This window comes from Canis aureus, chromosome 23 (assembly GCF_053574225.1).
Source record: "Canis aureus isolate CA01 chromosome 23, VMU_Caureus_v.1.0, whole genome shotgun sequence".
Lineage (NCBI taxonomy): Eukaryota > Metazoa > Chordata > Mammalia > Carnivora > Canidae > Canis > Canis aureus.
The window spans coordinates 24,497,893-24,521,451 of record NC_135633.1 but is presented as its reverse complement, the minus strand read 5'-3'; the positions used below and the strand labels follow the sequence as shown (position 1 = coordinate 24,521,451).

The 23,559-nt window shown below is 38.5% G+C and overlaps 1 protein-coding gene and 1 long non-coding RNA gene across 3 annotated transcripts in view; one reads left to right on the top strand and one right to left on the bottom strand.

Annotated features, from left to right (window-relative positions):
- LOC144294813 (uncharacterized) overlaps positions 1-23,559 on the top strand; it is a 91,324-nt gene that overhangs the window by 62,767 nt on the left and 4,998 nt on the right. The gene's annotated exons all lie outside the window — the stretch shown is intronic.
- On the bottom strand, positions 7,738-8,700 carry LOC144295457 (olfactory receptor 51I2-like). Its single transcript, XM_077867855.1, has one exon. The coding sequence runs from the start codon at positions 8,698-8,700 to the stop codon at positions 7,738-7,740; it is 963 nt and encodes a 320-aa protein (XP_077723981.1).

Genomic DNA, 23,559 nt, shown 5'->3' with positions numbered 1-23,559 from the left:
TACACTAATTAACCAGGCCCCTATCCTTCTAAATAGTGTATAAGGGATTGTATCTAGGGCCTAACATACTCACCTTACTTGTTACAGCCTTCTCTACCTCTCCAGATCCTTAAGAAGCCCAGGCAAACTCTGCAAGTAAGATACTCCCTTTATACCACTGGCTAGATGCCTTAGTGAGTTGCTACTCTCCAGGGATGTCCAAGCCACAGCCACAGAGAATAATAGTCTGTGCTTACTTTTTCCCAGGCAATAGAAAATGTATGGGGATATATGTGTTGATAGAGAGTTATAAGGCAAGTGAGATATTTGAGTAACTGAATTGTGGAGGAGAGGTTTAGAATCATCATCATCTCTAGGTTTAGCCATTCTTTACCACAATCTGCAGGAAGTTTTATTGGGCATTTCAATTTTCCCCTTTACTTACTGTGCTCTTTAATGATATTAAATCAGGCATCTGGAGTCACATTGAATGCTTTCTGGCCTCTCCAAGTAGTACCTTTCAGAGACTCAGGGTTCATTGTATCTCCCTCCACTCTGTCTGTGGCCCCTAGGGTTGTTCATGCAGGTTAAGTACCTTTACTTCCTGTCTGTTCTTCATGTAACATCATTGTTAAAGCCCCATTCTGTTGCACAGCAAATGTGTATCAAGTGACCTGAGATGATAGATGGGAAATAAATGGCCCAAGGCAGAGAGAGAGAGAGAGAGAGAGAGAGAGAGAGAGAGATGAATGGGAGCACCAATGTTTACTGGGAGCTTCTGCATCTCTATTTTTATGTTTTTAAAGATACAGAATGTCTTCCAACCTAGGAAATTTTCTTTGCTATCTTTTTTCTAATAGAGTGAAGTAAATTGAAAACATGAAGAGGCCACAGATCTGAAATGCAAAAGTATCTGTGTGTATGTATGTGCATAGCTGGTTTATTGAGGTATAATTGATGTGCAAAAAATGGCACTTAATGTATGCAGTTTAATGAATTTGGACATATGCATACATTCATAAATTTATCATTACAATCAAGGTAATAGACATATCCATCAACTCCAAAAGTTTCCTTGTTAAAAATGATAGGATTTCCTTTTTTTTTTAAGGCTAACTACTATTCTACAATATGTATATACTACATTGTCTTTATCATTCATCTTTTGATGAACATTTGGATTGTTGGATCTTGGCTATGGTGAATAATGCTGCAATGAAAATGGGAGCACTGGGTATGTAAGAAGTGTATCTCGACATAAAAAAAGATATACATGACAAACCCACAGCTAACATCATACTCAACAATGAAAAACTAAAAGATTTTTTTCCTTTAAGATCAGGAACAAGGCAATGATACCTATTCTTTCCACTTTTTTAAACACAGAACTAAAAGTCCTAACAAGAACAATTAAACAACAAAAAGAAATAAAAGCATCCAAAAAAAAAAAAAAGAAATAAAAGCATTCAGATTGTAATGTAAGAAGTAAAATTATTCTTCCTTGGAGGCAACATGATCTTATATATAGAAAACTCCCAAAATGCCATTAAAAAACTGTTAGAACTAATAAAACAATTTAGAAATTACAGGAAACAAAATCAATATACAAAAATCAGTTGTGTTTCTATATACAAACAGTGAACAATCCAAAAAAGAAATTAATAAAACAATCCCATTTACAGTAACATCCAAAAGAATAGTACTTAGATGGGGTGCCTGGGTAGCTCAATTGGTTAAGCCACTAACTTTGGTTTAGGTCATGATCTCAAGGTCCTGGGATTAAGCCCCACATAAAGCCTCATGTTGAGCTCTGTGCTCAGCAGGGAATCTGCTTGTCCCTTTCCCTCTCCCTTTGCCCCTCCCCTGCCCTCCCTCAAATAAATAAATTAAATCTTTAGAAAAAATAAAAGGGGCCTCTAGGTGGTGCAGTCAGTTGAGTGTCTGACACTTGGTTTTAGCTTAGGTTGTGATCTTAGGGTCTTGAGATTGGGCCCCATGATGGGCTCCATGCTCAGTGCAGAGTCTGCTTCAGACTCTCTCTCTCTCTCTGACCCTCCCTGCTGTGTTCTCTCTTTCTCTAAAATTAATCAATAAATCTTAAAAAAAAAGAATAAAATACTTAGGAGTAAACTTAACCAAGGAGGTGAGACTTATACTCAAAAAACTAAATTATTGATGAAAGAAATTAAGACCCAAATAAATGAAAAGACATTGCATGTTCCTGAGTTGAAAGATTTAATATTATCAAAATATTCATCTTACCCAAAGTGATCTGTGAATTCAGTGCAATTCCTATGAAAATCTCAATGGCATTTTTTTTATAGAAATAGGAAAAAATAATCCTAAAATTCATATGGAACTACAAGAGACCCAAAATAGTCAAAGCAGTCTGAGATAGAAGAACAAGGGTGGAGGCATCACATTTCCTGATTTCAAAATACTTTGTAAATCTACAGTAATTTAAAACAGTATTGGTACTTGGCACCTGGCTGGCTCAGTTGGTAGGACATGCAACTCTTGATCTCAGGGTCATGAGTTTGAACCTCATGCTAGGTGCAGAGATTATTTTAAAAATTTAAAAAAATCAGTATGGTACTGGTATAAAAACTGATATTTGGGATAGAGAACCCAGAAATTAATGACATACCTACAGTCATCTGATTTTTGATAAGAGTCCCAAAAATATGCAATGGAGAAAAGACAGTTTCCTTAATAAATGCTTGGCAAAACTGGGTATCCTCATGCAAATGAATGATGTCATATTCTTATCTTATACCATATACAAAAAACAGACTTGAAATTATGAAACTCCTAGAAGAAAACAGAGAAGAATCTTGATGACCTTGAACTTGGCAATATTTTATTAGATATAGCACCAAAAACACAATCAATAAAGGCAAAATTAGATAAGTATGTCTACATCAAACTAAAAAGTTAATGCGCAGCAAAGGAAACAACAGAGTAAAAAGGCAGAAAGTATTTGTAAACCATGTACCTGCTAGAGGATTAATATAAAAATATATATAAGGAGCTCTTAAAACTCAGTAGCAAAAAACCAAATAACCTGATTAAAAAATGTGCAAAGGAATTGAATGCACATTTCTCCAAAAACATACAAATAGCCAACAGGTATATGAAAGATGTTCAACATCATTAATTATTAGCAAAACGCAAATCAAAAATAACCCAAAGTGATCTCATGGTTTCCAAAACCATGATGAGATACCATCACATAATATTTAAGGTAGTTATCATCCAAAAAAAGAGAAAGAAAAAACAAATGATAACAAATATTGATAAGGATGTGGACAAATTGGAGCCTTTGTGCACTGTTGGCAGTAATGTAAACTGGTATAGCCTCTATGGAAAACAGTATGCAGGTCTTCAAAAAATTAGAAGTAGAACTACTGTATCATCCAGTAATTCAACTTCTGGATGTACATCCAAAAGAATTAATATCAGGATTCAAAGAGATATTTACAGAAGCATCTGAAGAGAACATTTATATTTCCAAACATTGGCCTCCAAATCCTACTTCAACTTGACAACTCCCTCAATTTTCTGCCAGTGTGCCTGCCAGTGAAGAAAGTGCCTGCCTCAGTGGTCCCTTGGGATGACTTTGGAATAAAAGTGTGTCTATCCCAGAGACATTGAAATTTAAGAGCTGAGGCAAAATAGCGATGCATAGCTAAAGCTTAGTCTCTGATATTATAATCTCCGGCAACCAAGAAGGCCAGGGGAAAGCCATTTTTGAGCAAGAAGGAGCCCTTTATGAGCATAGGATGCCCATTTGCTCCACAGCTGTGAAGAACTAAATCTATAGCTTCCATTGCTTGGAGGGTGGTGTGAACTTAGTAACTAGTTATTAAATAAACATCAGGATATTTGTTCAGGAATTTTGATTTATACATAGATTTATTCAAATAATGTCCCTGAAGCAATGTCTGGGCCAGTCCCTTTTATAGGTAATGAAGGCATTCGGTGTGAATGAGTCAATCAGTAATTGCCTTCTAGGAACAGGAATAGATCAGTACAAAAGATGATTTCAATAGCAAGTGATAAATTCTCTGAAAGAGGTGTGTGCCAGCTTCAAAGAGCTTGGAAGAGAGATTAAGGAATAAAACACAGAAGACAGAATCTTTTTTTAAAAGATTTTATTTATTTATTTATTAATGAAAGAGAGAGAAAAAGGCAGAGATACAGGCAGAGGGAGAAGCAGGCTCCATGCAAGGAGCCCGATGTGGGACTCGATCCTGGGACTCCAGGATCACACCCTGGGCTGAAGGCAGGTGCTAAACTGCTGAGCCACCCAGGGATCCCAGAAGACAGAATCTTTAATCTCTTCCTGGAAGGATAGAGTGTTCCAGTTAAGATGGAGAAAGTAGTATTGACCACTACAGCAGTAGATGAAGCTGGGAGATCCACTCCCCAGGGCTGTATAGTTATACATTCATCCTCTGTTGCCTACATTTGCACGTAAACTGGGGGAGCAGTGCTAGGATCTGCACCCAGAGATCTTTGTTTCTGACCAGACCTATAAGCTTTGTGCTACCTTCCTTTACTATCTTCTTTCCTTCATTCATTCACTAGAACATTATTTATTAAGCAATGTGTTTTTATGTGCCAGGCCTGAGTTAAGCATTGAGAACACAGAAATAGATAGAACATCATCACTGTTCCCTAGCTTCAAGGATTTCAAAGTCTCATATGCAATTATTTATAATTACAGTATAGTGTATTAAGTACTGCAATTGAAGGAAACACAAGGTGCTTAGGGATCACTGTGAAAGCAAACTCCTTACTTGGCTTGGGATGGGAATGGGCAAAATCCCAATTCAAGTCTTAGTGGAAGGTATATTCTAACCAAGAAGAAATATAACTATTTTCCTTCCTTTGCATTCTGATTCTGCATTCTTGACACCAACAGATTAGCATGCCCATGCTTAGTTTTAGGATCTCTCTCAGCATTCATTTAATAATTACTTGAGAGACTAAACTATCTTTCTTGAGGTTATAGGATCAGGGGGTTGGGGTTCACTTCTTTCTCCCTCCACACCGTCTCAGACATGTATGCACACACACACAAACACACACACACCACATAGTTACACACTTTTTCTGCAGAAAAAGTAGATCGTAAACATTACAGTGTTACTCCAATAAAAATATATAAAAAATAAAAAGTAAATATTAACCATTCATCTTCTAAAAATAGGTCCTCCTACATAATCACAAAACTATTTTCAAATCTAAGCAAATTGTGCTAACCTAATAATGTTATCAATATATAATACATATTTAAATTTCACAATTTGTTCCTAATAATGACTGGTTAGTGCTAGTATTTGGTTGTAATGTCCCTTTAATCTCCTTTAATTTAGATTAATTACCCAACACTGTTTTTGTAAAATTGCATTTTTAAAGATACTGGGCCAGTGTGTGTGTGTGTGTGTGTGTGTGTGTGTGTGTGTGTGTGTGGTGGTAGCCATATTCAAGATTTTTCTATTACTTTCTCATGGTTAGATTCAAGTTGAACATTTTTTAAAAGATTTTATTTATTTATTCATGAGAGACACAGGGAGAGAGAGAGAGAGAGAGAAAGAGAGAGAGAGAGAGAGAGAGAGGCAGAGACACAGGCAGAGGGAGAAGCAGGCTCCATGTAGGGAGCCTGACTTGGGACTTGATCCCAGGTCTCTAGGATCAGGCCCTTGGGCTGAAGGCAGCACTAAACCACTGAGCCACCCAGGCTGCCCCAGGTTGAACATTTTGATAAGAATTTTACATATGTGATTTTTGTGTCCTTATTTTCAAATCAGAAGGTACATAAGGTCAAATTCTTATTATTGGTTAAGCTAAATTTGATCATTTGCTTCAGGTGGCAATTGGAGGTCTCTTTATTGTAAAGGCATATTCATCCTTTTCTATTTAGTAAATGGTATGTACAGTGATACTTTCAGACTGTTTGAATATTATTTTCCAATACTTTTAAGGCTTTGTTGGTTATCTTAAAATTACATTAAAAACTACAGAAAAGTAATTTTTTAAATCTATCAATACTTTCTAAAGAAGAGTTCTTTTTTCCTTTTTTCCCTCTTTGTTTAGAATATCACTATGAACTCACACTTTCTTTAAAAATTCAATTTGTTACAACTGTTTGCTGTCAAAATTATTTTTAATGTTCTGTTTGATCCATCTGTAGCCACTAGCCACTGGTAGCCCTTTCAAATGAGATTCTGTGTATTCTTTTTAAGTGAGCTTACTGTCTTTGTGTTCTATATTGCTTTGGATCATAAGCTATTCCACTATCATTTTATGTTTTTTCTGGTTCGTACCTAGAATTAGCCATTGCTCAAAGGATTTTAGGTTATTTGTGGTGGGGAATGGTATGTAAAAACCAATACATAGGCCCTAGCTTTGCTCATTGCTTCCAGCACTTTCAGAGGACAGAGAAGAGAAATATAGAGATAAAATTTTAAAGAATACATTTAGTTTTTCCCATTATCGACTTAACTCTAGCTTCCACTCTTTTTTTTTCCCTAGACTCTTAAAAATCTCTTAAATGCTTTCCTTGTATTCTTTTTCTCCACTTTCACCTTTCAAACTTGTAGCACATAGTTAAACCTATATAACCTTTTACAAAGCAATAGGCTTTCCATGACTGAGTCTTAAATAAGGAATGAGGGCAGATATTTCCATGAGGTCTGAAAGGCCCCTAGAAGCACAAGGAATGTTCATCATTTCTATCTCATCTCCTGTCAATCTCCCTCCAACATACACACTGATTATGCTGAGCCACATCTGCCTGACTGCTCACCTTTCCACAAACACACCAGATAATTCCACATCTTAGTGTTTTGTTTTTGTTTTAAAGATTTATTTATTTATTTTAGAGGAGGGGTGGAAGGGGCAGAGGGTGAGGGAGAAGGAAAGAGAGAATCCCAAGCAGACTCTGCTGGTATGGAACCTACCATGGGCTTGATCTCACGACCCTGAGATCATGACCTGAGCTGAAATCATGAGTTGGATGCTAACTAACTGAGCCACCCAGGTGCCTCACACTTCATTGTTTCTGTTTTTTACATTCTTATACCTTTATTAAGTTTGCCTTCCCCTTGCCCACCTTTTCTGTGACAAACTCCTACTCACCTTTCAGCCTCCTTCTTCCCTGACTTTTTTCTCATTTCCTCTTGATGAGACAGGAAACCCTCTTCCAGGTTTCTATAGCACTTTGTGTATATCTATCATAATCTCATTACACTTAATTATAATTGTGTATTTAGAAGTTTATGTCCTATAGTGGAGGGACAAGATCATGTATAATTCATTTTACTATCTCTAGTAATGAGCACAGACTCTCTCACACAGGTAAATACTGAATTAAAAAGATGTACATGAGTGCAGGAAAGAATCAAGACTATTTGCCGCTGGGACACCTGGGTGGCTCAGTGGTTGAGCATCTGCCTTTGGCTAAAGGTGTGATCCCAGGACCCTGGGATTGAGTTCCACATAAGACTCCTTGCAGCAAGCCTGCTTCTCCCTCTGCCCATGTCTCTGCCTCTCTCTCTCCATGTCTCTTATGAATAAATAAATAAAATTTTGAAAAAAAAAAAAAGAAGACTGCCACCCATCAGTCTGAGGGGATCTATTTGCTTGTCATACTCTTGATAATGTGTCTTGGTCAGGTATCTGAGTAAGGGCTTTCTGGACATAAGACTGGCTATGTTTTTCCTCAGATTCTGTGGTTATTTCTTGGTTTCATCAGCCTTTCCTCTTCTTTCTCAGCAGTCTGAGCATAGCCTCCCTAATGGGCTTGGATTTCACACTGTAGATGATGGGGTTGAGCACAGGGGGCACCACCAGGTACACATAGGCAACCAGAGCATGTACAATGTGAGGCAGGTGCCTCCCAAAACGGTGGATCATTGACACTCCTATGACTGGGATGTAGAAAATCAGAACAGCTAATATATGAGACACACATGTGTTGAGGGCTCGGACACGCTCCCTGGGAGAGGCCAGACCCATCACTGTATGAAGAATAAGGGTATAGGACAGGACAATAAACAAAGAGTCTACACCTACTGTGGATAAAACTACATATAGCCCATAAAGGATGTTGACAGTAATGTCAGCACAAGCCCGTTTCATGACATCTGCATGGAAACAGAAGGAATGGGACAGGAGGATCTTGTCAGGGCAAAAGTTCAGTCGCTTCAATAAGAAGGGCCCTGGAAAGAGGGATACAGTGGCTCTAGCCATAATGGCCAGCCCAATCCTAATAATGACATTATTGGTGAGGGTAGCTGCATAGCGAAGAGGGTTAGAGATGGCCACAAAGCGGTCAAATGACATGGCCAGGAGCACTGATGACTCCACCACAGAGAAGGAGTGGAGGAAGAACATCTGAACCAGGCAGGCATTGAAGCCTATGTGCCGATAATCAAACCAGAGCACAGCCAGGGTGGTTGGCAGTGTGGACAGAGTGAGGCCCACATCAGTGAGGGCCAGCATGGACAGGAAGTAGTACATGGGCTGGTGCAAGCTGGGAGTTCTCCTCACAGCCAAGAGAATCAGGCAGTTTCCAGTGAGGGCCACAGTGTACATGAAAGAGAAGGGGATGGAGATCCATCCATGAACAGCCTCCAGCCCTGGGATGCCAATCATCAGGAAGGCATGTGGCTGGAAGAAGGAGATGTTGACATAGGAGTGGGAAAGGAGCATCTTTGGAAAGCAGTTGAGGTCTCCAGAAGGACGTGACCTCTTCAATCTGGGAAGAAAAATAAGGATAAAATCATTGGAAAATATACCAGCTCTGATATTAGGTGACATTGGTTCCTACATATTAGAAAATATGAAATGTGAAGGGATTTAGAAATGTATTCATCTAAAGGCCAATTAGAGAATAACTATAATTTAAATCTGTTGACAAGTGTCATTTTATAGTGTAAAACACTGATTTCTTCATGTATTGAAGAAAGCAGAGCTTTCTTTAAGAATATGTGATGATCCTAAAAGGTCTCATCAGAAATGCTGTAGAAACATGGTCTCATGGAAATAAATTGCAAACATGTGGTGGAAGCCTGAAGGCTTGACAGCATGAGCTTGTTATCTTTATTTTCTTGAATTCACCTTCAAAATTCCCAGATAAACAAGTAAATAAATAAATAACCCTCTAAAGATAGGTCAATAACAAATGACATAAGGGGAAAAGCTACTGAAATACCTTTTAGCAAAGATTAAAAAAAAACACTAAAAATAAATCTGTGAGCTAAAATGGCTTTTAATATGAACCCTGGGTATACAGTTATGCTATTGCTAGCCAGTAATCAGCTCAATCTGAAGGTAAGAGTGGCCTTTTGTTTCCTTTGGGGGAGGTGAATTGCTTTTAGAATTGGGTTTTTTAAAACAGATTGCACATATTCTAGTAGAGTATTTTAAAAGAGAATATAATGAAATAAATTTTTGACAGTGTCAGTTTTGTCATCCTCTATTTCTTCTTTCTCAGACACTATTTTGAACAAATATTAATCTGTGGTAGAGCTCACCACATTCAAAGATGAGTAGCAGAAAAATTCCAACATAGAATTTGTGCAGACATGTTATGTCAAATTAAAAGGGTTAAAACTTGTTATAGATATGTAAAAATACTCTTTGAGATAAGGAATTATTGGGATGTCTGGGTGGCTTAGTGATTGAGGGTCTGCCTTTGGCTCAGGGTGTGATCCGGGGGTCCTGGGATCAAGTCCCACATCAGGCTCTGGGCAGGGAGCCTGCTTCTCCCTCTGCCTATGTCTCTGCCTCTCTCTTTATGTCTGTCATGAATAAGTAAATAAAATCTTTAAAAAGAGAGAGAGATAAGGAATTATTAAGGAAGAAGAGGAAAATTCTGGGTAAAAATTTTGTAAATAAATAAATGAAAGAAATCATGAACCAAACTAAAATTTTTGGTATTAGGGTATAAAAATGACTTGATAATAAAAAGAAAACAAATATCAAAATGGTAAACCAAAGAAAATAACAAGAGAAAAATAATAAAAGCTAGTATAAAATAGAGAATACTTTTATTACAAAAGGACTACTGTTTAAAACACTCAGAGAATAGAACTGAGAATAATGAACTAAAATGAAGACAATGATAAAAGTAATTAGACTATAATAGAGCTGGATGACGGGCACTGAGGAGGGCTCTTGATGGGATGAGCCCTTGGTGTTATACTATATGTTGGCAAATTGAATTTAAATAAAAAGAATAGACATGTAAAACAGTGGAATTTTAAATATAATAGATATTCCCGAAGAAAAGTAAAATAAAAACAAAAACCAGAAAGATCTTAAAATATAAAGTTTTTTTTTCTGAAAAATGAAAGAAAACCTGTCTACATTTAAGTGCTTGTCATATACTAAGAAATAAATACTAATAAGCAAATTTAGAGTATTTAGGTATGATAATTATATTGCAAGGATAAGCAAACCTATACAAGTGTTCTGATAAAAGTAATAAATCTTAAAATGAAAAAAAGTCACTTATTCTAGAATCTTTTAAGACCACTAGACCACAAAAAATGGATCAGTGTGTATGGAGAGTTGCAGAAAACTATAGGGCACATCATTTGAGTCGTTATTTTAATGCATTTGGGAAGCAAAACTTTAAGGGTAGGAATAGAGGATATGTAAATTCAAACAAGTTAGTTAAAATGCTATAATCATAAATTTGAGAGTATCAATTTGGGAATATCAGAATAAACTCAAGAAATATTTCTCCTTTAAATAATACATATCTCTTAGCTTTATTTATAGAAAATACCTACAAACCAGAACAATTCAGTAGCAAGGAACACACCTAATGCTTAGATGTGGTCTCTAAATATCTTTTTCCCCAATTTCAGGTATCCTTTCATAAATGGCTGTTAAGTCTTCCACTGGAAATATACCAAATGACCTTAGATATCTTTTAATAATAGAAAACAGGGAACCAAAGACAACTGAGATTATTTTTAAAAGACAAGTCAACTCAGAGAGGCTTCCACTTTCCAAATATGGGTCAACGAAGCATCAGTGAGAATTATAACTGGTACAGATGGAAACACATTGAGAGAGAGAGAGAATGTGTGTGTGTGTGTGTGTGTGTGTGTGTGTGTGTGTGTAAAAATGAGGTCAGCAAGGCTAGGCATTCAGTATTCAGTATTCAGTATTCTGAAAACTGGCAAATAACCTACTTTTCTATTCAGTATTCAGTATTCAGTATTCTGAAAACTGGCAAATAACCTACTTTTCTTCTACATGAAGTTAAGAAAGGAACTGATGGAGGAAAGTTTCTTTTTACAGAAGTATTCCAACTAGTAAGAAGTAATAGAACTGAAGTGTTACCTTTTAACAAACCCAATGAAATAATGGCAAAAAAAAAATATCAGGAGCTGATTGCATTACAAATGAGAGAAAACTAGATACTGTATTTTACCAAAATAACAAGCCTGATTCATATCTGACTACCAACTTCTAGAGAATATAGGAGATACCAGGTAAGCAGGTATGTTAAAAGACATAAAGAGATGTGATGAAAAAAAAATCCAAACTGCAACAAAAACAAAACCTTCCAGGACATAATTCCAGTTTCTTCCACAAAAAAATTACAAGAAAATAAACAGGAAAGGGTTAAAACCTATAGATTAAGAGAGATTTGACTCATAGCAACTAAATCAATAGACAATAGAGAAACCTTGTTAGGATCTTGTTCTGAACAAATCAAACATACAAAGTGAGCAAACTAGCATTCAGAAATACTTCCATGGGATAACTGGGGAAATATAAATACTGGTTGAGTTCCTGATGATGATCTTTTATTTTGGTGTGATTATGAAACTATGGCTGTATTTTAAGATTTGAAAATATTTGTAAAATAAAGAAGGATCTTATGTTGACTTCAAAATAATTGAGAGAGTGGGGGCCACCTGTGGCTGGAATCGTGTAGAGCCAAGCTGCCAAGAGTGGCTATGAGCGGATGATTTTGGTAGCTGGGTATGGGAATATAGAGATCAAGTTTACCCTTTCTCTAATTTGGAGAGAGGATTTGATTTTTCATAATAAAATATTAATACTTTTACTCTGGAAAAAGTAACAACATTTAATGGGAAGAGTTTTCCAATTAAAAATGGTGAATTGCATACAAGCCTTTATCTCTGCTTTCTCTAAAATCTCATTTAAATGATCTATAAAGAACTTATTAAACTCAACAGCAAAGAAACAAGCAATCCAATCATGAAATGGGCAAAAGACATGAACAGAAATCTCACAGAGGAAGACATAGACTTGGCCAACATGCACATGAGAAAATGCTCTGCATCACTTGCCATCAGGGAAATACAAATCAAAACCACAATGAGATACCACCTCACACCAGTGAGAATGGGGAAAATTAACAAGACAGGAGACCACAAATGTTGGAGAGGATGTGGAGAAAAGGGAACCCTCTTACACTGTTGGTGGGAATGCGAAATGGTGCAGCCACTCTGGAAAACTGTGTGGAGGTTCCTCAAAGAGTTAAAAATAGAACTGCTCTAAGACCCAGCCATTGCACTGCTAGGGATTTACCCCAAAGATACAGATGCAATGAAATGCCAGGACACCTGCACCCCGATTTTTCTAGCAGCAATGTCCACAATAGCCAGACTGTGGAAGGAGCCTCAGTGTCCATCGAAAGCTGAATGGATAAAGAAGATGTGGTTTATGTATACAATGGAATATTACTCAGCCATTAGAATCGACAAATACCCACCATTTGCTTCGATGTGGATGGAACTGGAGGGTATTATGCTGAGTGAAGTAAGTCAACTGGAGAAGGACAAACATTATATGGTCTCATTCATTTGGGGAATATAAATAATAGTGAAAGGGAATAGAGGGGAAGGGAGAAGAAATGGGTAGGAAATATCAGAAAGGGAGACAGAACATGGAAGACTCCTAACTCTGGGAAACGAACTAGGGGTGGTGGAAGGGGAGGAGGGCAGGGAGTGGGGGTGTCTGGGTGGCGGGCACTGAGGGGGGCACTTGACGGGATGAGCACTGCGTGTTGTTCTGTATGTTGGCAAATTGAACACCAATAAAAAATAAATTTATTATTAAAAAAATAAATGATAGTAAAAATAAAATAAATTATCTGAGTAATCATAGGAAGAGTGGAAAGAAACAGGCAGAAATAGAAAGTTAAGTTCTTAGAGAGAAGGTTATGCCACATATCCACTTCAAAAAACTAAGGAGTTAGAGTTGATAAAGGTAAGACTAAGCAATGGGGATTGAAAACAATGACTTTTTTAGGGAGCAGCTCTAGATTTCTTCTCCTGTCCCCTGCATTCTTGCAGAAGACAGATTACTTTCTGGAAAAATTGTCCCAGCAAGGCTCTGGATTCAGAGATGCTAGACAGAAATGAAAGATGGCCAGTACTGTAAACAAATGAATTGAGGAAAGGTAGACGTCCCAGCTCTCTTTTGCCACTTGGTTCCCAGAGTCCTCGTAATCAAGATTACTCTGTACCACCATAGGGCCACTGTGGGAAGCCAGGCCAGTGTGACAAAGAATGCCTATGGAGAAATGCCAGTCTGGATAAGGAGAATGATAGCTGAGATGCTGAACCAGAGCTCAGATGACCTCAGAATGCCAGAGGAGAAGAGAACTTAGCACATTTTCTCATCCACTCTCTGGAGAGACTATGAGGGACATCTTTCCCTGAAATGTGGTCTGGGATTCCAGTTCATCTCTGAGCTTTAAACTCCCTGAACCTCAGGCAGGCAGCCCCCTTCAGGTCCTCTTCTCTAAGCAGGAGATGGGACTAGTACCTTGCATAGTCCATGACTGATTACTTCTCTATCTTCTGTGATATTTTCAGACCTTCCACCGATATCTCCATCGGAGGCTAAGGTGCTGGCAATCACCCATCTGGGGAAGCAGAGAAGGGGATGTGTTGGGGCTCCAAGAACTCACCCTGGCTATTGTTCCAGCCTGCTCTGCCACTCCACATCCTACAAGAGCCCAAGATGTCTTTGTGGCAGGGGGATTGAGTTTTATCCCATTACATGGGATGTCTTGGCAACAGTGCCTATCTCCAGGGGAGGCCAGGCTTGGCCCACAGTGGAGTCACTATGCTTGAGTCCCTGGGGAATAGAAAAGTCGAGGCTAGCCTGGAATCAAGGGAAGTGTTTGAAGAACTAAATAATAAAAGGGCAAGGGAGAAACACAATCATGGAATCTATAATATCCCACCACATTTAGATGGTTATATTCAGAGACTATCAGCTTCACTTGCCCATCTGCATTTGAGATCTTTCCAAGACAATATTCCTGAATCATCCTCTTCACCAGGCTCCAGGATCAGTCCTATGGAAGCTCTTAGTCTTTGCAGAGGGAAGAGATATGGAGCCTCGAAATCATGGCCTAATCCAGCCTGAGGAAGTTGGGGAAGGCTTCCTGGAGGAGAGGGAGTGGACTTCTGAAAGGCCTACAGACCCTGTTACAAACTCTTGGCACTCATTCTGAGACAGACACTAGGACTTTTGGCTTGCAGCTCCAGACTGGGACTGACACATATTCTTCCCACACTTAGCCTGGAACTGACCTACTGAATTAATGTTCAAAAAGGAGGGAACTTGGACAATGGAAAGAACATACACCACAGAGCTAGGCAGGCCAGGATTTGAATTCTTGCTCTGTTTTCCTCACTACATATAAGCTCTCTCTCTATTCTTTCTCACTTTCTGGAAAGTTCTGCCACAAAATTACCTCAGCTCCTGCCTCAATCAGTTTGGATTGTGGTCATTCACCTGGAGCTGCTTTCTAGGGATACACTGACTCTTCTGTTTTGATTTTGTCTGTACTTGCCCATCTGAACTGGGCCCAGCCTGTCTACTTTTCTCCCCCTGAGATGATACATAAACTGGGGGGAAAATCACACACCTTTGAAATCTTCTTTTTTAAAAGATTTTATTTATTTATTCATGAGACACACACACACAGAGAGAGAGAGAGAGAGAGAGAGAGAGAGGCAGAGACACAGGCAGAGGGAGAAGCAGGCTCCATGCAGGGAGCCTGATGTGGGACTCGATCCCTGGTCTCTAGGATCACGCCCTGGGCTGGAGGTGGAGCTAAACTGTTAAGCCCCCCGGGCTGCCCCTGAAATCTTGTATCAAAAGAAATTCATGGCTATTAACCTGAGCAGAGATTTTTGCATCCCCCTGTAATTTCTTTCAGTTTTTAAATTATCACCATTCTTTTCAAGCTTTTCACTCAACCTGCTGATCTTCTCCTAGCAGCTAATTTGACATTCCTCCTGACTTCCCATGGGAAATGGAGGCTGTCATGTGTGCTTTCTCTAAGGTTCTTGCCCATCCCATCTACTCTCTTACCCGCTTCCACTCCAACATCCACATCCTGCCAGAGAGACCATTTGATGACATTTCACGTCAGCGCCCTCTCCATCCTCTAACCACTTCATTTTGGGGGAACCCATCACTTACAGCCAAAAGAAAAAAATTCCAAATGCCATAGCATGTAACCTAAGACGCTTTAAGATATTTTTCATTACTTATTTATTAAGGTTTTTAAGTTTTTATGTTAATTCCAGTTAGTTAACATACAGTGTTATATTAGTTTCAAGTGTACAATATAGTGATTCATCACTTCCATATAACACCTGGTGCTCATCACATCAAGTGCACTGTTTAATCCTGATCACCTGTTTCACCCATCCACCCCACCTCCCCTTTGGTGACCATCAATTTGTTCTCTATAATTAAGAATCTGTTTCTTGATTTCTCTCTCTCTCTGTCCATTGTTTCTTTGTTTTGTTTATTAAATTCCACACAGGAGTGAAATCATTTGGTATTTACCTTTCTCTGACTTATTTTGCTTAGCATTATACTCTCTACATCCTTCTGTGTTGCTGCAAATGGCAAGATTTCATTCTTTTTTTTAAATAATAAATTTATTTTTTATTGGTGTTCAATTTGCCAACATACAGAACAACACCCAGTGCTCATCCCGTCAAGTGCCCCCTCAGTGCCCGCCACCCAGTCACCCCCACCCCCCATCCTCCTCCCCTTCCACCACCCCTAGTTTGTTTCCCAGAGTTAGGAGTCTTCCATGTTCTGTCTCCCTTTCTGATATTTCCCACTTATTTTTTCTCCTTTCCCCTTTATTCCCTTTCACTATTTATTATATTCCCCAAATGAATGAGACCATATAATGTTTGTCCTTCGATTGACTTATTTCACTCGGCATAATACCCTTCAGTTCCATCCATGTCGAAGCAAATGGTGGGTATTTGTCATTTCTAATGGCTGAGGAATATTCCATTGTATACATAGACCACATCTTCTTTATCCATTCAGCTTTCGATGGACACTGAGGCTCCTTCCACAGTCTGGCTATTGTGGACGTTGCTGCTATGAACATTGGGTGCAGGTGTCCTGGTGTTTCACTGCATCTGTATCTTTGGGGTAAATCCCCAGAAGTGCAATTGCTGGGTCGTAGGGCAGGTCTATTTTTAACTCTTTGAGGCACCTCCACACAGTTTTCCAGAGTGGCTGCACCAGTTCACATTCCCACCAACAGTGCAAGAGGGTTCCCCTTTCTCCACATTCTCTCCAACCTTTGTGGTTTCCTGCCTTGTTAATTTTCCCCATTCTCACTGGTGTGAGGTGGTATCTCATTGTGCTTTTGATTCATATTTCCCTGATGGCAAGGGATGCAGAGCATTTTCTCATGTGCATGTTGGCCAAGTCTATGTCTTCCTCTGTGAGATTTCTGTTCATGTCTTTTGCCCATTTCATGATTGGATTGTTTCTTTGCGGTTGAGTTTAATAAGTTCTTTATAGATCTTGGATACAAGCCCTTTATCTGATAGGTCGTTTGCAAATATCTTCTCCCATTCTGTAGGTTTGTCTTTTACTTTTGTTGACTGTTTCTTTTGCTGTGCTAAAGCTTCTTATCTTGATGAAGTCCCAATAGTTCATTTTTGCTTTTGCTTCTCTTGCCTTCATGGATGTATCTTGCAAGAAGTTACTGTGGCCAAGTTCAAAAAGGGTGTTGCCTGTGTTCTCCTCTAGGATTTTGATGGAATCTTGTCTCACATTTAGATCTTTCATCCATTTTGAGTTTATCTTTGTGTGTGGTGTAAGAGAATGGTCTAGTTTCATTCTTCTGCATGTGGATGTCCAATTTTCCCAGCACCATTTATTGAAGAGACCATCTTTTTTCCAGTGGATAGTCTTTCCTGCTTTGTGAATATTAGCTGACCATAAAGTTGAGGGTCCACTTCTGGCTTCTCTATTCTGTTCCATTGACCTATGTGTCTGTTTTTGTGCCAGTACCACACTGTCTTGATGACCACAGCTTTGTAGTACAACCTGAAATCTGGCATTGTGATGCCCCCAGCTATGGTTTTCTTTTTTAAAATTCCCCTGGCTATTTGGGGTCTTTTCTGATTCCACACAAATCTTAAAATAATTTGTTCTAAATCTCTGAAGAAAGTCCATGGTATTTTGATAGGGATTGCATTAAACGTGTAAATTGCCCTGGGTATCATTGACATTTTCACAATATTAATTCTGCTAATCCATGAGCATGGAATATTTTTCCATCTCTTTGTGTATTCCTCAATTTCTTTCAGAAGTGTTCTATAGTTTTTAGGGTATAGATCCTTCTTTACAGATGAGTAATATTTCAATATATATATGTATATATATATACATATATATATACATATATATACACATATATATGTATATATATAGCCACCACATTGTCTTTATCCATTCATCAGTCAGTGGACACTTGGGCTACTTCCTTATCTTGGCTATTGTAAATAATGCTGGCATAAACATCTGGTGCATATCCCTTTGAATTAGTGTTTTTTGTTTTCTTTGGGTGAACACCCAGTAGTATGATTATTGCTGGATAATAGAGTAGTTCTATTTTTAACTTTTTGAGGAACCTCCATATTGTTTTCCACAGTGGCTGCACCAGTTTTCATTCTCACCAATGGGGCAAGAGGGTTCCTTTTTCTCTACATCCTTGCAATCACCTGTTGTTTCTTGTATTTTTTTTATTTTAGCCATTCTCACAGGTGTGAGGTGATATTGCAGTTTTGATTTGCACTTCCCTGATGATAAGTGGTGATGAGCATCTTTTCATGTGTCTGTTGACCATCTGGATGTCTTCTTTGGGAGACATCTTTTGGATGTCTGTTCATGTCTTCTGCTTATTTTTTTAATTGGATCTTTTTTTGGGTGTTGGGTTTTGTAAGTTCTTTATAAATTTTGGATACTAACCCTTTATCAGATACGTCATTTGCAAATTCTTCCATTCTGTAGGTTGCCTTTTAGTTTTGTTGATTGTTTCCCTCCCTGTGTAAAAGATTTTTATGAAGTCTCAATAGTTAGTTTTTCTTCTGTTTACCTTGCTTCAAGAGACCTATCTAGAAAAATGTTGCTATGTGTGGAGGTTCCTCAAAAAGTTAATAATAGATCTGCCCTACGACCCAGCAATTGCACTGCTGGGGATTTACCCCAAAGATACAGATGCAATGAAATGCCGGGACAACTGCACCCCGATGTTTCTAGCAGCAATGTCCACAATAGCCAAACTGTGGAAGGAGCCCTGGTGTCCATTGAAAGATGAATGGATAAAGAAGACGTGGTTTATGTATACAATGGAATATTACTCAGCCATTAGAAATGACAAATACCCACCATTTTCTTCGACGTGGATGGAATGGGGGGTATTATGCTGAGTGAAATAAGTTAATCGGAGAAGGATAAACATTATATGGTCTCATTCATTTGGGGAATATAAATAATAGTGAAAGGAAATAGAGAGGAAGGGAGAAGAAATGGGTAGGAAATATCAGAAAGGGAGACAGAACATGGAAGACTCCTAACTCTGGGAAACGAACTAGGGGTGGTGGAAGGGGAGGAGGGCAGGGGGTGGGGGTGTCTGGGTGGCGGGCACTGAGAGGGGCACTTGATGGGATGAGCACTGGGTGTTATTCTGTATGTTGGCAAATTGAACACCAATAAAAAATAAATTTATTATTTAAAAAAAGAAAAATGTTGCTATGGCCAATGTCAGAGAAATTACTGCCTGTGCTCTCTCTTCTAGGATTTTTATGTTTTCACGTCTCATATTTAGGTCTTTAATCCATTTTGAATTCATTTTTGTGTATCATGTAAGAAAGTGGTCCAGTTTCATTCTCTCGCATATTGCTATCCAGTTTTCCCAACACCATTTGTTGTAGAGACTTTTTCCCATTGGATATTCTTTCCTGATTTGTTGAGGATTAATTGGCCATATAGTGGGTTTATTTCTGGGTTTTCTATTCTATCCCATTGATCTATGTGTCTGTTTTTGCACTATACCATGCCGTTTTGATTACTACAACTTTATAATGTAATTTGAGGTCTGGAATTTTGATGCTTCCACCTTTGATTTTCTTTTTCAAGATTGCTTTGTCTATATGGGGTCTTCTGTGGTTCCATGCAAATTTTGGAATTGTTTTTTCTAGTTCTGTGAAAAATTCTGGTGGTATTTTGATAATAATTGCAGTAAATGTAAATGTGTAGATTGTTTTAGGTAGTATAGACACTTTAATAATATTCATTCTTCTAATCCATGAGCATGGAATGCCTTTCCATGTCTTTGTGTCATCTTCAATTTCTTTCATTATTGTTTTATAGTTTTCAGAGAACAGGTCTTTCACCTCTTTGGTGAGGTTTATTCCTAGGTATCTTATTATTTTGCTTGCCATTGTAAATGGGATTGTTTTCTTAATTTTTCTTTTTTGCTGCTTCATTATTGGTGTATAGAAATGCAACAGATTTCTATATTGATTTTGTATCCTGCAACTTTACTAAATTAGTTTCAGTTCTAGCAGTTGTTTTGGTGGAATCTTTTGGGACTTTCTATATAGAATATGATGTCATCTGCAACTAGTAAAAGTTTTACTTCTTCCTTATTGATTAGGATGCTTTTTATTTCTTTTTGTTGTTTGATTGCTGTGGCTAGGACTTCTAGTACTATGTTGAATGGAAGTAGTGAAAATGGACACCCTTGCCTTATTCCTGACCTTAGGGGGAAAGCTCTTAGTTTTTCTCTATTGAGGATGATGTTAGCTGTGGGTTTTTCACATATAGCCTTTATTAAGTTGAAGTATGTTTTCTCTAAACCTATTTTATTGAGAGTTTTTATCATGAATGGATGTTGTACTTTGTCAAATGCTTTTTCTGCATCTGTCAAAATGATTATATCATTTTGGTTCTTATCCTTTCTCTTATTGATGTGGTGTATCATGTTGGTGGATTTATGAATATTGAACTACCGTGTAACAGAAATAAATCCTTCTTGATTGTGGTGAGTGATTTTTTAAAATGTGTTGTTGAATTTGGTTTGCCATTACTTTGTTGAAGATTTTTGCATCTTTGTTCATTGGGGATATCGGCCTATAGTTCTCTTTTTTAGTGGAGTCTTTATCTGTTTGGGTTTTTTTGTTGTTGTTGTTTTTGGGTTTTTTTTTTTTTTTTTGGTATCAGGGTAATACTGACTTCATAAGATGAATTTGGAAGTTTTCCTATAATTTCTATTTTTGGAAAAGTTTGAGAAGAATAGACATCAACTCTTCTTTAAATGTTTGGTGGAGGGGATCCCTGGGTGGCTCAGCTGTTTAGCACCTACCTTTGGCCCAGGGCCTGATCCTGGAGTCCTGGGATCGAGTCCTGCATTGGGCTCCCTGCATGGAGCCTGCTCCTCCCTCTGCCTGTGTCTCTGCCATTCTCTCTCTCTCTCTGTCTCTTTCATAAATAAATAAAATATTAAAAAAAGTAAATGGTGGAATTCATCTGTGAAGCTATTTGGTCTTGGACTTTTTTTTTTTTTTTGATTACTGATGCAGTTTCTTTACTGGTTGTTTATTTGTTTGAATTTTCTATTTCTTCTTGTTTCAGTTTTGGTAGTTTGTGTTTCTAGGAATTTATTATAGGTTGTGCAATTTGTTGACTTACAGCTTTTCATAATCTCTTATAATTGTATTTTTGTGGTGTTGGTTGTTATTTCTCTTCTCTCATTTGTGATTTTATTTATTTGAGTCCTTTATATTTTTTTCTTGATAAGTCTAGCTAGAGATTTACAATTTTACTCATTTTTTTCAAAGAACCAGCTCCTGGTTTCATTGATCTATTTTATTGTTTTGTTTTGATTTTTAGTTTGTATATCATTTATTTCTCCTGTAATCTTTATTATTTACTTCTGCTGAGTTTAGGTTTTGTTTGATTTTCTTTTTGTAGCTCCTTTAGGTATAAGGTTATGTTGTTTGAAATTTTTCCTTGCTTCTTGAGGTAGGCCTATATTGCTATAAAGTTCTCTCTTAATATCACATTTCCTGCATCCCAAAGATTTTGGACCATTATGTTTTCATTTTCATTTGTTTACCATGTACTTTTTAATTTCTTTTATTTCCTGGTTGACTCATTCATTGTTTAGTAGCATTTTATTTAACCTGCATATATTTTTGCTCTTTCCAGATTTTTTCTTGTGGTTGACTTCTAGTTTCACAGCACTGTGGTCAGAAAAGGTACATGGTATGATTGGGATTATCTTAAATTTGTCAAGGCTTGTTTTGTGGGCTAATATGTGATCTCTTCTGGAGAATGTTCTGTATGTACTTGAAAAGAATGTATATTCTGCTGTTTTAGGATGGAGCATTCTGAATGCATCTGTCAAATCCAGTTCTAGCAATGTGTCATTTAAAACCATTTTTCCTCATTGATTTTTGTTGTCCATTGATGTAAATGGAGTGTTAAAGTCCCCTACAATTATTGTATTATTATTGATTTGTTCTTTTATCTTTATTATGAACTGTTTTATGTATCTGGGTACTCCCCTGTTGGGTACATAAATATTTACAATTGTTATATCTTCTTTTTTAAAAATATTTTTTAAAGATTTTATTTTTTATGTACTTATTCATGAGAGACAGAGAGAGAGAGAAAGAGAGAGAGAGAGAGAGAGAGAGAGAGGCAGAGGGAGAAGCAAGCTCCATGCAGGGAGCCCGATGCGGGACTTGATCCCGGGACTCCAGGATCAGGCCCTGGGCTGAAGGCGGTGCTAAACTGCTAGAGTGACCCGGGCTGCCAAAATTGTTCTATCTTCTTGATAGATCTGCTATCTTCAAGATGAGGTCCTGTAGTCCCCTGCAGTTTAGTGCTCCTTATTCCCCAGAGTCTGGTACTTCTGGGAGTGTCTCCAATGTGTGCTGCATGTGCTCTGCTGTTGTGTCCTGACCCCTTTATCCTTCAGGCCAGTCATTTGCAGAGGCTCTCTTTGCCTGTTGTGGCCAGTGTTGGGTCCCTGGCCTGAATGTGGTGCATTTTAACTTAAGTGTATTCTTTTTAAGTTTTTATTTATTCTTGAGAGAGAGAGAGAGAGAGAGTCTCAGAGACACAGGCAGAGGGAGAAGCAGGCTCCACACTGGGAGCCCGATGTGGGACTCCATCCCAGGACTCCAGAACCATGCCCCGGGGCCAAAGGCAGGTGCTAAACCGCTGAACCACCTGGGCTGCCCAACTTAGGTGTATTTTTGTCTATGTATGAAATGAGGCCTGTTGCCACAGCTATAGAAACCATGGCTCTGCAAAACTCCCTTACTGGAAGACATGATATGAGCAGGGATTTGGGCAGGACTTCTGGGGGAAGTGACCCACCACTCTGGGACTGAGGCAAGTGTGACAGGGAGGGGCACTTCTGCTGGACTGCAGGTGGGGCTTGGTCTAAGCAAGTATTCTGTCAGCATGGCATTGGTTCCCACTGGTGGCCCTATACTTATGCTGAGGGGTAGGGGAGGGAAATGGTGCTGACCAGTTCCTTTTTTTCCTGCTGGGGTCTCCCCAAGATTGCTGTCTCTCTGGGCTATGATCTGAGAAGAGCAAATAACCTCCCCACTGTGCGCCCCAGGTGCTTTTCAGATCCCTGTTTCCATGCTGTCTGTCTGTGGGCTGTTTGCCTGCTTCATCTATAAGAGCACCCCCAGTGCCCTCCAGGCTCCTCCTAAGCCAAACATACTCACCATTAAAACTCCTGGTTTTAAACCATTCTGGTTGTGAGAACTCCTTAAATTTGGCCCCTCTGTTAATCTCTAAGCCAACCGCTACGAGAATTCATTTTCCCCCTGTGTGCACCTCTTGTGCTAGTCTGTCTCTTGCCCTTCTCTGTGACTGCAGCTCCCTTCCCCCTGCATTAGCCATGAGGGAGCTTGTTCCACCAGTCTTCAGGTTGATTCCTGCGGTATTTAGGATGAGTTAATAGTTATCTAGTTGTTGGTGGGATGAGGTGCATCTAGGGTCCTACTTCGACACCTTATAAATTCTTTTTTTAATAAATATTTTGTTTATTTATTCATGAGATGCAGAGCCATAGATCAACAGAGAAGCAGGCTCCCCATAGGGAGCCCGATGAGAGACTTGATTCTAGGGTCCCGGGATCAGCATCTGAGCCAAAGGCAAACACTCATCCACTGAGCCATCCAGGTGCCCCTTATGGACTCT